The sequence below is a fragment of the Rhipicephalus microplus genome, chromosome X (assembly GCF_043290135.1).
Source record: "Rhipicephalus microplus isolate Deutch F79 chromosome X, USDA_Rmic, whole genome shotgun sequence".
Lineage (NCBI taxonomy): Eukaryota > Metazoa > Arthropoda > Arachnida > Ixodida > Ixodidae > Rhipicephalus > Rhipicephalus microplus.
In genome coordinates this window covers 170,023,713-170,041,936 of record NC_134710.1, presented here as the reverse complement: position 1 = coordinate 170,041,936, position 18,224 = coordinate 170,023,713, and the positions used below count along the sequence as shown (strand labels likewise).

Sequence of the window (18,224 nt, the reverse complement as noted above, 5' to 3'; positions counted from 1 at the left end):
AGGCTTAACACTAAATAAAAAGCAGAAAACAGCTCAGCATTCCGCTAGCATTCCTGTGAATTCACCCACTGACGAAGGCAGACGTCAACCCTGTCCTTATATGCCTTGCCGATGATGTCATAGATCCAGGTTGGCAGATAATTGAAGAAACCAGAATGCTGTTATCATAAATGATGGCATGTAGAACACCTACTGACGAGGCGCGTTCAACAGGCCTGGACTATCTCCAGCACAGTAGATAGGGCCGTCCACTCCACCAAGACCAGAGTTGTGCACGTGCCAAAACTCGGTCAATGAAAGACAGTTGATACCACGCTTTCTGGGTGAATAAATTCGGATGATTCGGTGACAGGATCGGCAAGGCAGGCCAAAAACCACGTAAAAAGCAGAAAACTGTTCAGAATTCCACTGGCGCTGCTATGAACTCACCCACTCACTTCAGAGTATGAGTAGCAACTCACTAAATTACACATGTGACGACAGTGAAGTGCATCTAAAATGTCTGAATGCAAGAGAACTAACCGGTACAAACCAGCAAGAAACATGTACGATGATTTGATTAATATGAGAGATTCCACGTACCAAAGCCAACATATGATTATGAGAGACGCCGTAGTAGAGGGCTGCCGAAATTTGGACAAGAAACATGTCCAAAGTGGTGCTTGAGTAAGAAATAATCACTGAGGAGATGCTTAAAACTCAATCTGGTTCTTACTCTGCTGGAAACAATGCGGTATTCGCAAGGCAACACATAAATGATAGTGTTGGTGCAAAGCATAGGATTCTTGCAAGGCTCAAAAGAGTGAGCAGTGCATGTGTAAGAGTGGAGTGAGTCAAAAATGCATGAATAGGTTTTAAAAAATAAACATCTGGAGAGGCAGTCCCTTCAATAGAAGGCACGAAATCCTCAAAAGAATAAAAAAAAATCACTGGGGCATCAAGCAGACTATGAGTATGTTGTTGACAAACTGAAGACATGTTTTCGCTCTTAAAATACCCAGTCTACGTGTGGTTACACGATCATTCATAGACATACTGATGGAAAGATCTGTCACTGATACTTTTAATAAAACTTTTTGTCGGGCTAGTTGGTACATGCTTACTGAAATACAAAAATTTGCGTATCATCAAAGAAGAAAAATTAAGGACAGAACAGAAAAGAATCCCTTTCTGTTCAATCTTTAATTTTGTTTACTTGATGGTACATGTCTTTTTGTATTTCAGTAAGGACAGATACCCTCTTGCTAAGCAAACATAACTAGCCTCCAAATTAACTGAATAGCTGCAGAAGAACAGAAGTGTCAACAATGTAAAAGAGGAGGGGGGAGAGCTCCAAGTATTCCTATGTGATATGTAATTATTGAAAATATTACTTAAGATCGCTTTCTTGCATCACCTAAAAATCTGAGTGAAAATTATAATATAGCATCGTAGCGTCACTATTGCAAGTGACAAACATGTGGTTTGGTACGGTCAAAATTGTGAATGATCATCATATTCCCGACTTGCACAGTCGACATAGTGCTGGTCAAACACAAATACAGATCACTCGCACAGTAACAGATGCCAGTGTTTGTGAACAACAATGGCAAAGTGAACATGGCAAATGTTGCCCATAAGAAGGAATGCCTGACTGTTGAGAAAATGGAACATATATGCTTGTGATAATGATAATGATGGGTGATTTCATTTCACAATATTTTAAAAACAGAACTGTAATACCTATTGTCCTACTAACCCGAGAACATTGCGATTCAAACTTGTATGACATAAAAAGCTAATTGAAGTGAAAGGGAAAAGCATACTTTTTAATTGTTTAAAAAATGCTATTTCAATATTTTCAATAAAACGAAACAGGTAGCAGTTTAACAAGGTCCAAAATGAAATTTATTAGACATGGTCCTGATCAAAATGCATCATGTATAATAAACTTAACACTTTCCTGTCATTTCCACATGCAATGACAGTCAATGAGAAGGAAAGAAAAAACATGAAGCAGCTTCAGAAATACAAGTGAGGCAATCAAAGTGGAAGATGAGGGGCAATGAGTTGCCGTGGGCTTTTCTCGGTGCCTGAAAAAAGAAGACATATGTAAGCAAAATCTTGCTAACTCTGATGTGTACACAACTGGTGAACGAATTGTAAAAACTTACGCTCTTGAGCCTTGGAAAGTGCTATAACTTCCTCCAAAGTCTTTCCTTTCCCATATTTTGTAAGCAGGTGTGGCAGTACTATCTTGTACAAATTCTTCACCTTAGCTGCAATGAGAATAAATAGTAAATTTCTAAAATTTTACACAATAGTACACAGTAACACTAAAAATAAAGAGTAAAAGTGGTTGTACCCTATACCATGAAGAACATAGAAAGCTACATTTTCGACATTTTAAACCTGCATGTCGCAAATAAAACAAGAAAAAGATGGAATTGACACACTGCAGCGGACTTGAAAGTTCTGAATTATATTAAAACTGCAACACATAAATCACCAGTACAAAGGAAAAGTAAGACTCCCCTAATCATATACAGCGAGGAATGGTTAAAGAAAAAAAAAGAAAGGAAGCGCGCACACACTCAAGCATGGGAGTGTCAATTGTTTTGAGAGTTGAGTTGACCGCAGAAACTTCAGCAGCACCTTCATTACTTTCTGGCTGGGACTTCCCTGCCTTTCATCAAACGAAAGTCCTTCAATGCTTGTGTGGTCATAAAGCTCTTCCGCAACGCTATGGGGCGAGCTTGCTATGTTACTGCAGTGGCTGCGCGGCGGCGGCGGTAGCACGCGGGGGGCATTGAGGAGAGCTGTGGACTCGAGAATTCTGGCAGCATCGGTCTTCAGCTTTCTGCATTTTTCTAAATTTGTAAATCTGACGGCTCTCGAAACTGTGTGTTGTACCGGAGCGATGATGCCAAAGACTTGCTGTGTGCTGGATTGTCGCAGAGGTGCAAGCGCAAAGGTGTTGTTTAGTCTGATGAGGGATGGTGATGAAACGGACGAATGGAAACATGCAATACAGCAACAGGCAGCTGGTGGATTTACCTTGAATCCTAAAAATGTTATTGTGTGCGAGAAAGATTTCGAGGCCACCAACGTTATTCGGACTGACGACTTTGTAGTGAATGGAAGGAAATGTGCCTTCGTAACGCGAGAAGGAAAGTTGCTGGCCAAGCTGTTTCTTTTGCAGCTTGGTAATTTGTTAGGTTCTTGCCACTTTATTAGGTGGTATTCTTTTCTTGTTTGAAGTTGTGAAAAGCAGCTTTTCTTGCTATTTTCATAGACTCAATGTCAGCAAAAGCTGGTCTTTTTTTTTATTTACATCCGTTTCCTCTGTTTTCTTTTTTTTATAGTCTGCTGCTTTCATTTACAGGCATTACACAGAGTTTTTCTATGATTTAAAAAGTCGTTCATAGCTATCCGATTTCTAAGGCTATTTTCCAATATTTTATCTTTCTTTTTCAATCGTACCAGTCTTGCTCTGTTTACTGTAAATTGGTGGCTCAACAGTGTAAAGTTCTTAAACATTCGCATCGAAATAAGCAATTATAAGAAGTATGGACTCGGTGAAATTTAGCACTTCCTCGGCCTGGCGAGTTTTTGAGTATTTAGCCCTTGTTGCACTATTCATGTTCTGAATAAATCGAAATCACAACAGAGCTTTATTTGTGAACATGTGTGCTTATACTATATTCTCGTTAATACGTACATAGGCACAGAGAATGCGGCTAACTGCGCGTAAATATAGTATGCATTCATCACCAAGTACCGGTTTGCCGCTAAATCAGGATTAAATACAATGCCACAGTAAATATTGCCTAAAGTGCCTACCACAAAGCCATTTCTTCCTTTTTGCCAAATTTGAGAAATCATTAGCACCCTCACACGGCCGTTCAATGGCTCGCGGTGACGATATCAAGAAGCATTTCGAAACTAATGGAGTCCGGGGTACACAGCCGACGTAGCGACTAGCATAGCGACAAAACGGACAAAAACGGCTGTCCGCGATAAATGTGTACCATGATTTGCTACTTAACGACAACACACACAGCTTTTTCGAGACGCAGTACAGTCGCAGGGAGTCGGTCGTCTACTGACTAGTTGCGCGCAGCGCTTCGCTTACTTGTCGTACACACCGTGCGAAGCCACTTGCTTAAGAACATGCTGTGCTTCTGACTACGCACAGATGCGGTGAGAAAGCTATTACGTTAACGCGATTATGCGAGCTTCCTGCAAGCGATGCTCTAGTAGTCCTGGCACCAGACTGAAGCTCGTTTGGGTTGTTGCGTTATGAAAGCGTGCAATATGGTTATAAAATTGCTACGCTTGCTGTCTCAGTGCCCATTATCCACAACACTCAACTCTGCTACAGCGAGCTACTTTCGTTGCTGCAAAGTGGTGTACGCTGAACACGGTCCGTAGAATGATCGAGGTGGCAACGATCGGCGCCTCTCCGCACTCAAGTAGTTGCTGGCTATTAAAAGTGTGCAGTAGGTGCTACGCCACTCTTGTAGGGTTTTTATCAGTGATGACTAATGCACTTTCCGGTGGTCGCCATATCGCCTTCATTCTTTGCCAGTGGTTACCCGAAAAGGAACCACCACAATCGCGTTGAAGCGGGAATAATTGATTGGCTGATTCCATGCTCTTGCAGCTGCACAACACTCTAATTAGACTCTAACTGTACGCAAATGCAGCAGTGCAAATGTAAAAGGTGGCGATTATAACGTAATATCTGCTCATATGTGTGCTGTCAGCATTACTTTTGGTTTAAAAACCACCTTGTGGCACAGTAATGGCGTAAATCAGACAAAAAAGACCCTTTTGGAGAAATATGATGCAGTAACTTCCAGTTGGCGCAGGTTGGCTCAATTGGCGCAGCTTTCCCACCACTGTCAAGGGCATGAATAATAATTTTGAGGGCTCTTGTCTCCTGAGAAGAGCTAAAAATATTTCGGTTCATTGTAAATGTCATGGAGCGAACCATCTTAGGAGCGCTCCATTTTTTAGTTGACGATGCAAAAATAATAGCATCACTATAATGAGCATTCTAGAAAAACTTGTTCGGTGATTATTTTCAAACAAAATAAACAGAATACTGGTTGAATAAAATTGTACTTTGCAAAATACATCTAAATACATCTACGTGATTATCAGTAGCTATCGTACACAAATGCTGTGACGTACAACGCTAGAGACTCACCCAGTGCCAACTGCATTTCCCTAAAACGACTCCAAGTATAAAGAAAGGTTCTTTTTCTTCAATACTGACAATACTGCTGGGCGTAACATCACGCCATTAAGCTAGTCTCATAAAGACAACCTCCTCCAGCACTCATTTATCTGTGCTGAAACTGCACAATTTAACAAACTTGATTTTCCTTTTGCAGCAATGTTTTATGTGGCTAGGGTGTTTTGTCTATACTCCAAAATCCCCTGTAGTGTCCTCTAGAAAGATGTGCATAAAGAAAAAAAAAGACTAAAAGGGTACCTTATGCATATGCCTAAGACGACTCGAAGGGGAGAGCCATTTTGTCTTTATCGCGATAGCAATTACATGGACATTCTTGACCGGTCTTTTCCATTGCCAGGGGCATAGGTAGAATTTCTTTTTATTTTTGGGGGGTGAGGGAGTGAACCTTAGTCTGAAGGGGCGGGGATGGGCAGGCAGTAATACTGAGCTATATATACGCCAAGGCAAAAAACATTTCGGGGGAGGCAATGTGCCTCCCCCCACCTGGCTACGCCACTGGCCGTCGCGGTCATGTTTTGTGTAATGTCCCCATCGATAATCGTGTTACGGGGTCAGTGACTTCTGTATAAACGCAATTACAGAGGAACAACCTCAGGTAAGAATCACAATGGCTGATTGGCACACTCGCACGCCTGTCAGCTGATTCTGTCCTTCCTCTTCCTTTACTTCGTAACAGGACTTCTAGGCGTTGGAGCGCCGTCACGGCGCAAGTCCGAAGAAGTGCGACAGAAGTAAGGTTTCATGCGCGAAACATGAACAATGTCAACAAGTGACGAACTTGGTGACGTATTGGAGTGCAATGGCACTATCTCGTAGTTGACGTCGCTAACTTGACGCAAGACTAAGTAGGGTACTGCATATCGATACAAAAGCTTTTCGGAGAGACCTACACGGCGACACAGTGACCAGAGGAGCACGTGGTTACTTGGGGCAAACGTTATATTACGATGCCGGTGGTCGTAGCGGGCTTTTTGCATATCCTGTGACCTGGTGAGACAAGACTGGGCAACTTGACGAGCCATGTGAGCCCGATCAATGGCTTCGCGAGCGTACTCGCAAGCAGATGGCTTGAGAGGTGAGGTGGTTTCAAATGAAAATATGGGGTCGCGACCATACAAAAGGTAAAAAGGTCAGAATCCCGTGGTGTCATGTCGAGATAAATTATATGCGAAAGTCACATAGGCCAACGTGGTATCCCAGTCACGATGATCTTCATAGATGTACATCGAAAGCACCTCTGTGAGCGTGCGGTTGAGACGTTCAGTTAGGCCATTAGTTTGTGGGTGGTAAGTGATAGCTTATGCGCTGTGGCACACGATCGAAGGAGGTCGTCGACAACTTTGGACAAGAAAGAGCGGCCACGGTCTGTAAGCAGCTGTTGGGGTGCATCGTGGTGTAAGATGACGTCATGAAGAAGAAAATTTGCGACGTCAGTGGCGGAGCTGCTTGGCATGGCCTTTGTTATCGCGTAACGGGTCGCATAATCTGTGGCGATGGCGATCCATATATTTCCCAGTGTCGTCGTCGGAAAAGGGCCAAGAAGATCGAGTCACACGCGATTAAATGGTTCAGAGGGTACTGGTTCAGAGAGTCAGGTGGATATCGAAAGTAGATGAAAAGACTATCACATCGTCTAGGTAACAGAGACAAGAAGACCACTTATGACCACGCAAGAGAGAGTCCATTATTCGTTCGAATGTGGCAGGGGCGTTACATAGTCCAAAAGGCACCACCTTAAACTGGTATAAACCATCCGGTGTAATCAAGGCCGTCTTCTCGCGGTCCATCTTATCGACAGAAATCTGCCAGTAGCCAGACCGAAGATCAATAGACTAGAAGTACATAGCGCCGTGCAGGCAGTCCAAAGCGTCATCGATGCGTGGTAGCGAGTATATGTCTTTTCCCATGATCTTGTTGAGGTGGTGATAGCCAACGCAGAAGCGCCAGGTACCGTCCTTTTTCTTCACAAGGACGACAGGGGAGGCCCAAGGACTACTTGATGGTTCTATGACACCTTTCTTGAGCATTTTGTCAACTTCCACTTGGATAACTCTGCGCTCAGTGTGGGAGACACGATAGGGGTGTCGGCGAATGGGACCGGCGTCGCCAGTGTTTATACGGTGCTGAACGGTGGATGTTTGCCCTAGAGGTCTGTCGTCGAAATCAAAAATGTCGGTATATGACGCGTGAAGGCGATAGATGTCGTTGGCTTGTGCAGGATAGAGGTAGGGTGCAATCATCTTCGAGAAAGGATTCGGCATAGAACAGATGCTGTTAGCTACAGGAGAGTGAAGTAAATAAATATCGGTGTTGAGAGCCGCTATTTCGAATTCGTCAGCATTGGATACGCTGGCCAAGAACATGCCACGAGGAAGCACTTGAGGGCAAAAGCTGAAATCGAGATGTGGGAGCGAGGTACAGTTGTCAGTGACAGTCACAAGCGTATGGGGACTGGCTATGTTGCACTCCAAGAGGACGTCGGCGAGAGGAAGGAGAACATATTGACCATCGGGAACCTGTGGCTGTGTGGTCAAAATGACGTAGGTGGCTGCCTGAGGTGACAGTCGCACATCTTGAAGAGAGCACAGGCGTGGTGGGGCAGTGTGGTGTTCAGCGACTATCTGAGGCAGTTCTAGCTGAAGGACGCCGGTAGCACAATCGATAAGAGCAGAGTGATTCAACAAGAAGTCCAGGCCTAGGATAATGTCGTAAGGGCAGTGGTCAATCACGACTGAAATGACAGAAAAGTTATTCTTTATACTTAAGCGGGCAGTGCACAGACCGAGAACCATCGGTGTGCCGTCATCGGCCACACGGAGCATTTGTGCAGCCCTTGGTGTCGGAACTTTCTTTAAATGTGTGCATAGGCTTGTACAGGTACGCTATCTACTTCAACATCTATTACACTTTGTCTGGTAGGAACGGAGAGAGGATTTGCTGCGGAAGTCGTCAATGCAGCACCACCTCCGGGGTCTCCATTTCTCAGTTTTCCGAGACGATGCGGCCAGAAGCCACAGGGGACGAGAAGCGCCGTTGATGCGGCAAACGGGACCATGGGCGACGTATTTGCGGCGAACGAGACTGGTGCCCACGTGGTGAAGGCGAGCGGCTGTACCATGTGTTCCGAGAATGGTCAACGGCATGGGACTCTTCGGCAGATGAAAATGCGTGGGCGGTGCCACAGAAACTGGTCAAATTTGTCGTTGCACGAGGTTTCGAGGACCATGTGTTGCAGCAGTAACAAGCAATATCTACAACACGGTGGCAGTTGAAACATATAGAGCGGTCATCTGCACTTCGCCACTCAGCCGGGTTTCGAGTACGTGGAGAAAACTGTCGGTTGGAGGAGGGCATCGCGAAAGGGCGTTCGCTGACTATGGATAGTGACATGGCACATGAAATGCACTCCGATGTTTTCAAGCTCCTGGTGCACGATGGCTTGAACAAGAGGAACAGTAACAGGAGTGGTATCGGTACTGCGTGAATTGAACGCCGAGGGCGCCATTGCTTCCATTTCGCGGCGAACAATGCATGTCAAGTCTTCTGGCGACGACGGTCGTTGTGGTGCAGACTGGTCCTCGCAAGTCAATGTTTGCAGAATGCGGCGACTTTTTACTTGCTCAAACTGACGACAGTTTGATGATCGCGTCCACGGTGAAACAGTTCTTGCACAGCAGGAGATTGAACGCGTCGTCGGCAATCCATTTCAGGACATGCTCTACCTTGCCACCTTCTATCATGTCCCTTTCGGCAGAAGGCCAGCACGTCTTGAATGTATGCAAGGCATGATTCCATTAGGGAATGGGCATGGCAGGCCAATTCCTTTTTGGCAGCGATCTTACGACTGGCGGTTTTACCAAATACCTCTCGCATCTTTTTATTGCATTGATCCCAGCTTGTGAGTTCTTCATTCTTTTCGTACCACACCTTCGCCGTGCCTCTCAAGTAAAACAGCACATTAGCCAACTGAAGTGTGGGATCCCATCTGTTCGGCACACTCACTCGTTCGAACATGGCCAACCAATCGTCAACGTCGACGCCATCGGTCCCGCAGAATGTACCGGGATCCTTGAGTGGCATGAAAACGTATGGTTGCAACGCTGTGTTCGTCGGAGACGCTGACGTTGACGCCGAAGGCTCAGCATTGGCCATGGATGGAAAACCGATGCAGCGTCCGCTGCGGAGCTCCCTTGCCTGATGGTTACCCAACACCTCCACGTTACGAGGCCAGTGACTTCTGTATAAACACAATTACAGAGGAACAACCTCAGGCGAGAATCACAATGGCTCAATGGCACACTCGTGCGCCTGTCAGCTGATTCTGTCCTTCCTCTTCCTTTATTTCGTAACAATATCTCGCCCCGCATCGTGTGTTCTGCAAGCAGGTAAAAGCGCCCGAGCAAGGGGAACGTACGTGGCTAAAGCAGAGATAAAATGAGCAGACCTATCTCCTTTGGACAGAGTGCAGATGCGATGACATTACCCTGTGGGCCAGGCCTGCTATTGATTGTTACTAATACAGAGAGAAAGGCTCTGACCATCTTCAAAAAGCAGGAAGGAAGTAGGTACGTAGGGGGGTGGAGGAGAGGCGTTGTTATAATCTTTGGGTGTGATCACAGGCGTGCGAGCTATTGGCATTAAAGACGGCTGTTATACCCTTCTATCTTGTACTCTCAACGCTAACAGACTTTAGTATCGCGTTCACTGCTAAGAGCTTCAGTGAAGCTAACAAATTGTATCGTAATTACTCGAATCTAACGTGCACCTTTTTTCCGGTTAAGTGAGTTCATAAATCGCATGAGCGTTACAATCGAGTACGGAAAAAAAATGAATACAGTCAATCTGTTGCCATTGGCATTTCCAAAATGGCCGCCCCCTACGTGCGTCGGCATGGCGCGTCGGCCATTTCTGCCTATGTGTTTCCCATGTGCGGCACTTCGTACGTGTGCTGAGGAGTTCGTCATCTTGTAGTGCATTAGCATCGACGGCATGGAAGGGCCGACTCCAAAAACTCGAGTGCACCCCGATGCCGCTTTTAAAAGAAAAGTAATCGCGTGTGCAGAAACGGACGGAAATCGGGCCGCATCGCGGTCGTTCGGAGTTCCCGAAACGTGCGTGCGGGACCGGCGGAAACAAAAGCAGAACATTGCCGTCAGCAAAGTTTCACGCAAAGGCTTCAGTGAACCACAGCTGAATCGGTTTCCGCAAATTAAAGAGCTGCTCGGCGAGTATGTGCTTGAGCAGCAAGCGGCACAGCGACCTGTGACGACAGAACTGCTCCAAGTGCGGGCTATGCAATTAGCCTTAGAAAAAGGTCTAATGCGGAGCCAGTTTAAAGCGAGCAGGTGCTGGCTAACTAATTTTATGAAGAGGAAAGGCTTTTCCCTCCGAAAGGGAACGGGCATGTGCGAAAAGTTTTGCGGAGGAGTATGATGAAAAGCTTCACAGTTTTCAGAGGTTCGTCCTAAACTTGCGGTACAACGGCTACCTGCTTGGGCAAATCGGGAATGCCGATCAGACGCCTCTTTACTTCGACATGCCTGGCACCACAACCGTCGAGAAGGGGGCGAAGTAAGTTCGCGTGCTGACATCGGTCCACGGTAAAACTATAGTGACAATGCTCTGTTACACGTTAGATGGGCACAAGCTTCGCCCGTACAAGCTTCCACTTAAATGGAAGACGCTCCCGAAAGGAGTCGTTTTTTCGAGCGGTGTGATCGTGCGGGCCAGCGAGAAAAATGGGTGCACGTTGCAATCGATGTCTTACGTTTTTTTTTTTTTTTCGTCCTGGAAATCGGGTGCGCGTTACAATCGAGGGCGCGGTCGAATCGAGTAAATACGGTATCTTTTGGACACGATATCACGTAACTCAAAACGCTGGCTAGAGGGACAATGATCACGCCAGTTGCCAAAGCGTTTTTTATGCTGTCAGTTATCTAAATGAGAAGCAGAGGTTAGTAATACAGAAAATTTAGAAGCATTTCTCATCATGCCTGAAGATAGTGAGCACTAGCGACTGCACCCTTCAAGCGAAGCAGCCTTCGCCCCCTCCCCTCTTTCAAAAACAAAAAACAAAAAACAAAGCATTCATTGGGATGATGCGTTATTTAATTTTCTTTACCCGTCAGCTATTAACCATAGAAAGCAAGAGGTGGACGTGTAGAAAGACATAGCCGCTTCACAGTGCACCTTCCAACACCAGAGCCGTCAGTGATAGCCTGCCTATTGAAAGCTTTACGTATTAAAACTGAATTGTCGCTGCTCCGACTAGCAAGCATAGTTTCAATAATGAGATGACATTTTAAAGAAAGCACGCAAAAATTTTGAATTCGGACCCTAGCGATCAAGAGTTCGAAAGGGTAGGGTGTTTTAAGGGCTTTTACCACAACAACGATTCAATATTCAGATGTGCTAGTAGAAGAAATTACAAAAATTTACTTCTGAACGAAGATCCATGAATAAAGTATATTCATGGGAAAATGTCAACGCGTTCCCACCGGTTGTTTTTAACTGGGGTGACAGACATTCTGGCGGCACGCGTGTAGTTATTGGTGAAAATTGCTTAAAGGGAGGACAAAGGTCTTAAAATAGCACAAAATTTTAATGCTGACATTCCAAAAATTTCAATTTGAGGTATTTCTAGTTGTAAGCATGTTTTGGAAAAAACTTATAATATGGCCAAATACCATTTTTTTGTTGAAAGCTTAATATAAAGAATTACAAATGTTTTTAAAACAGGAAATGAAATTTTCTTGGCATTGTTATTTTTGTGAAGTGAATACTTTACGAAGTTTTGAGCAAGTTTCTGTTAAGATATCTAAACAAACTTAGTACCATGCTTTTTTGGCAGCAATTGAGCTACAGACTAAAGCTTTTCTTTTTCTCTCAACCTTGATAGAATTGCTATTATATGATAAATACCACTTAAGTACAGGAAGCTCATTTTTACCTTCCAAGTTTAAATATTATTTCTGATCAAACAAATAGCTATTTTGACATTAGTTTTTTTTACATCTGTGGGATGAACGTTTTAGAAGAAACATGTAGTTTTGAAGACTAATGTTTTTTATTGTGAGTTACCATAATGACCCGTAAGAAATTATCTAATTACAATGTGAAAATTTGTCATAACTTTTTTTCCAAAGGAGATATTTGAAACCTCCATTCAATGGTACCATGCGTGATAATTTTCATGAGAGATTGATAATAAATAAAGTTTTTTAAGACCTGTTACACATGTAGATTACCGGTTGGCCAGGCAGTAGTCACTACCGTGAACAGTATAACGCGATGACGGTTACTCGGCGACGGTGAACTGTAAGCAGAGAAGGAACGTGCCTTGGCAGGGCTATTGCTTTGGGCTTGGGTGTCTCTTCGTCTCGAATTGCACACCTTCGCCAAATGACCTCGTTTGTGGCAGTCATTGCAGATTGTCTTCACATGCTTGGATTTTGATGCAAGATGTCCGTCTTCGCAGTGGTAGCAGGTGACGCCCCCAAAACCTGACGAGACACGGTGAGTCGAGAAAGCGCTGCTTGTGTTCGCTTGCGCTATTTCATCTGCGTCCTTTTTTGCTGCTTCCATTGCCAGGGCGGTCTGCACGGCGTCGTCGAAGGGGAGGTCTGGTTTTTCCAGAAGTCTTGTTTGGACATCCACATTGTTTATGCCACACACGGCGCGGTCGCAGAGCATGTTTTCGAGTTCAGCCCCGAAGTTGCAGTGCTCGGGCAGCTTTTTGTAGTGCTGCGATGAAATCGCTGACGGATTCTCCTTCTTCGCGAACGCACGAGTTGAAACGAAAAGGTTGCACGACGGCAGAGGGCTTCGGACAATAATTGCTTTCAAGAACTTGAAGAATCTCGTCCAGCGTCTTGTCACTGGGCTTGGCGGGCTTGAACAAATTGCGGAGCAAAGCATACGTTTTCTGCCCGCAGCAGCTGATGAACACGGCAGTACGCTTGTCTGGGGCGACACCATCCGCCAGGAAAAACACTTGGAGCCAGTCAACATAACAGGGCCAGTCGTCTCCTCCCCCCTCGAACAGCTCGAGGTTGCCAAAATTTGGCATGATGAACAGATGGCAGAGTGGTGCGGGAGCGAAGACTTACATGAAACTTCCTTTCATCCTCGTCGCCAGTTGTTACATGTGTAGATTAACGGATGGCCGGGCAGTAGTGCTACCGTGAACAGTATTAACACGATGATGGTTACTTGTTGACGGTGAACTGCAAGCCGAGAACGAACGTGCCTTGGTAGGGCTGTGGATTTGGGCTTCGCTGTCCCTTTGTCTTGAATTGCACACCTTCGCCAAATGACCTCATTTGTGGCAGTAATTGCAGATTGTCTTCACATGCTTGCATTTCGATGCAAGATGTCCGTCCCCACAGCGGTAGCAGGTGATGCCCCCAGAACTTGACGAGACACGGTGAGTCGAGAAAGCGCTGCTTGTGTTCCCTTGCGCTTGTGTTCGTCCCCCCTTAATTACATGTCGCGCAACCCTTCAAACGAGCGACGTCAGCCGACTAATCATCACCACAGCTTCATGCAGTGATTGGACTAGACGTCGCAAGCCCATACGAAGGGCGCGTTTCACCGTTAAGCGGCCTTGCACAACAGAAGCTCCGTCAGCGCCAAACATAGCATCGTAGATTACATAGGACGCACGTGTGACCACTGTTTATTCAGTGGAATAATTCTATGCACGCGATTGTGAGTTTGGTGGCCTCAAGAACAAGATACACGTTTTGACGTGCCGGCGTGGCTATTGCTGGTGATAGACGCTCCCAAATCCAAGTTTAGAGCAGCTTGGCGCAATTTCCGTAGATATTATCAGGATGACGCAGCAAATCTGATTTGGCGCACTTTGGCACAGTTGGCGCAGGAGTGGAATTACTGACATTGAGGCACCGGTAAAGAACTCAGGACATGTGCATTTATGTTGCAGTTCCAGAAAGTAAGTTTCAATATGGGCAATAGGTGCATGCTTCGTAACTTCAAAGAAAGACACGACGCAATGTATCGTCTGCCACTGTAACGGGGGCAGGCATCCTGCAGGAGCCATCAAACGGTGTTCCAGAAGTGGCACACCTATTTCCTCATAGAGGCCCCTCACGTGGAGTGAGTAATGTTGTCTCAACGAAGGCCGCTTTTCAAACAGAGCAGAACCGGGCATGTCACGTAATTGTAGATTGCGAAGGGTGTTCCTTATTTGCCTTCGCCTTTAGAAAGTACAGAAAAGATACGAAACATCTCTGCCGCTGCAGCGACCATTCATTCGATTCCACGTATAGGATTTCCAGGCGTACAGTGGAATAAACACCCATACAAAGGCGAATGCCCATGTGGTGCACAGGGTCCAACATCTTCAAATCACTTGGTGTCGTAGATTGATAAACACCGACCCCGTGGTCTAGCTGAGTGCAAATGAGGCTTCTATAAAGGTTGGGGAGGCACTTCGAGTCACTACCCCACATAGTTCGAGACACTTTCAGAATATTCATGGTTATTAGACACTTATTTTTGATAAGCTTAATGTGTGGTATGAAAGTTAGTTTTGAGCTTAACAGTAAGACCAAAAACTCATGCTCAGTTTTTACAGACAGAGGCTGACCATTCTAGTGGACAGCATATTCCGAAGGAGTACGGCCACTCGCGTGGCTTCGGTCTTAACGAGCCGCAGGGCGTGCTTTCTTCGTCGTCTTGCGTGACTAACGACGCTGCACACGCGCATTCTGACAACCAAGGCCCCGAGTGCACCGTGGCAAGTACACAGTACTACTATCAAACAGGTCGCAACACTTCATTGCCGGCGGCAACACTAGCGTTCGATAGGGGCAACGAAAGGTGAGCATTCGCCGTGGGCGCAAGGCGCCGTTGGCGAAGTCCGAGTGAGCCCCAAACAAAAAGAGCTGACGGACAGTACAGAAATGCTTGTTCACCATTCGTCGTCCCGGAGAGGTTCTGACTCGCTCCCGACGCGCAAAACGTCCTGAGAGATCGAGCGCAGCACCACAGTCACCACTGGGCAAGAGGGGTCCATGTCACTTCCGCTACCCACAGCCGACGAACGCGAAGGATGGGAGAGTCATGTTAGGACATGAGAACGGCAGAAATAGGCGGCCAAGCCCGCGCATTGGTAGCAGGCTAGGCTCAATTCTCACACTATGCAGGCCGATGCTAGGATTGGGGTGACGACCCTTCTTATCTGCAGAATAAGACGCAGGTGCTCTTTTGTGAGTTAAATTTAAACCCATTCTCTTTTGCCCACTGAGATACCTTGTTCAAACCTATTTAAGCCTGGCATTCACATATAGAGGTTACATGATTTAAAATCAACCTGTACATCATCTACATATGTGCAGTACAACATAATGCGTGGGAGAGCGAGGCGCAGAGAGTTCATTTTGACTACAAAAAGTGTGCAACTAAATACACCTCCTTGTGGCACTCCTGTTTCTTGGACAAATGTACTGGACAAAGCACTGCTTATGCCAACATGGAATGTCCACAGGTATCTTTTGATTACTGTGAACATTCTGCCCTGCACACCTAAATGTGACAAGTCTCCGAGTATGCCAAAGTGCCACATGTGTCATAAGCCTTCTCCATATCGAGGCACACAAAAATAAAGAACTGTTTATGAATGAAAGCATCACAAATTTGTGTCTCAATATGGACAAGGTGGTCAGTAGTGAATTTCAGCCTCTCGAAACTTGCACTGGTGTGGATCAAGTAGGCTATTTGTTTCAAGGAAATGCATAAGTCGTCTGTTTATCATTTTTTTTTTCAAAAACTTTGCAAAGGCAACTTGTCAACGCTATGGGCCTGTAGCTTGATGCTGAAGATGGGTCCTTACTCATCTTCAATGGGAATAATGACAGCTTCTTTTCAGGCGGAAGGGATTTCACCGGAAAACTAAATGGCGTGATACAAGGAAAGAAGGGTTTTTTGGGCTTCAGGGGCAGTATTTCGTATATATTATATGGTTGGAGCCTGGGACAATTCCGTTACAGAAGTTTAGGAATGCTTGTAACTCAGCTAAGACGGAAGGTTCTTTGTATGCCTCATTGTTTGTAGATTTGCACTCTATTTTTTGTTTTTCTATTTTTGCTTTGTATCTTTGGAATGCTGCACTGTGATGGGATGAGCTGGAGATCTGTTTGAAGTGTGACCGTAGGGAGTTCGCTTGGTTTTCCAAACCGTTGCATTGTGTGTCTACAAGAGGAAGTGGATGTGCCCCCGTCCCACTATCCTACTAACCATGCTCCAGACTTTTGCCTCATGTGTATATGAGTTGATGCCAGATAACTTCTGCCAGCTCTCCCTCCCGGCCTGTTGACGCGTTGTCCTGCCTTGAGACTTGATGTTTTTAAAATTGACAAAATTATCGGCAGTTGATGAGTCTCAAAGCAGCTTCCATGCATTGTTTTTTTTTATTTACGTGCATCGCGACACTGATTGTTCCACCAGGGGACGCGCCGTTTTCCAGGTAGTCCAGAAGTTTTCGGAATGCCCTTAGCTGCAGCTCCATTCACAAAAACAGTTAAGTGCTGTACAGCTGCATCTATGCTACTATTGCAGATGTCAGTCCAACTTAAGCTAGCAATTTTGTAAAAGTGGTCCCAGTCGGGCTTTTCTTTAAGCTGTTTGAGAACCCGTGGGGGGCATTTGACGCTGGAGAGCTCAGAACTATAGCATAGTGATCACTTCCGAAAGAATTATTGATGACTTCCCATCTAAGTAGAGGCAGAAGTAATGGAGATATTATACTGAGGTCTATTGACGAGTAAATATTGTTAGCGAGGCTATAATAAGTTGCCTGTTTTCTATTCAGGAGACACGCACCAGAAGAGAAAAGGAACTGTTCAATCAGACGACTTTACATTTCGCAGTGGGAGCCACCCCATAGACAGCTATGTGTGTTCAAGTCTCCAAGGAGAAGATATGATTCTGAAAGTTCATCAATTAATGATTGGCATTCTTGTTTACTGAGTTAGTGGTGAGGAGGGTATATAGATAAAGCAAATAATGAGCAGTTTCTTCAAGATAACGGCTCGGACAGCTACTGCCTCAAGAGACCTCTGAAGCGGTAAATGTGTGCAGGCAGTTCCTTGATTAACTATGACGGCAACACCACCGGATGACGCGACAACACCACTCCGTTGCTTTAGAAAAATAACGTAATGGCGTAAAAACTTTGTTTGTTTTGGTTTCAGGTGTGTCTCTTGTACACACAGCACTTTTGGTGTATAATTGTGCAAAATGTTCCTGGATATCGTCGAGGTTTTTCAGCAGTCTCACCCTTACACCTATCTCACTACCACCGGCTCCTCTCTCAACCACCCCTATAGCTAGGGACCGCGCTCAACCAACTGTGCAAAAACGAAAAGTCTCGACTCCCACATTGTCATTCGATGAACGAGTAGACGAAGTCGAAGCGAAACTAGAGAAGGTTGACGAAGTTAAAGAAAAACTAACCAAACTCGAGGAAAAACTACACAATTTTATTACCTTCTCCACAGCTTCCTTACAGAAGCTACATGAATCCGTGGCCTCGATACAACAAGCCATGTTACGGATGCAACAAACCCTAAATAGAGTCACGCAGTGGATCGACACGGTCCACGCTAATCATCCGGAGCTTGCCCAACCTCAGCCAAATCAACCCAGCGAAAATGGCGCCTCGTAACCGCACCGAGCTTTGCGTATGGCAATGGAACAGCAGGGGGTTTCGCCGAAAAAAGGTAAACCTCCTGCAGTACATCAAATCGCATATTACCCCTCTCCCATTAATGCGTTACAAGAAACAAATGAAATGATGCAAGGCAGCTGCCAGGTTATAGAACGCATCAAAACCCGGCTGACCACCAAACCAAACACTGCTGTCTTAAATCAGAAGCACCTTACAGTTACCTATTCAAAATTTGCTGACATCGACATTGAGCATGACTTTTTCCAAATACTACCTGATGAACTTAAA

General features: G+C 45.4%; 1 protein-coding gene across 2 annotated transcripts in view; it reads right to left on the bottom strand.

Moving 5' to 3' along the window:
- Positions 1-1,864: 1,864 nt before the first annotated feature.
- LOC119177188 (uncharacterized) overlaps positions 1,865-18,224 on the bottom strand; it is a 132,351-nt gene continuing 115,991 nt past the window's right edge. For both annotated transcript variants that reach the window (XM_075878191.1, XM_037428595.2), the window contains exons 12-13: positions 2,154-2,258; positions 1,865-2,072 (exon numbers count right to left, since the gene is read on the bottom strand). In XM_075878191.1, the coding sequence (XP_075734306.1) occupies positions 2,023-2,072; positions 2,154-2,258 (155 nt within the window). In that variant the 3' untranslated portion in view covers positions 1,865-2,022. The remainder of the gene's footprint in view (positions 2,073-2,153; positions 2,259-18,224) is intronic.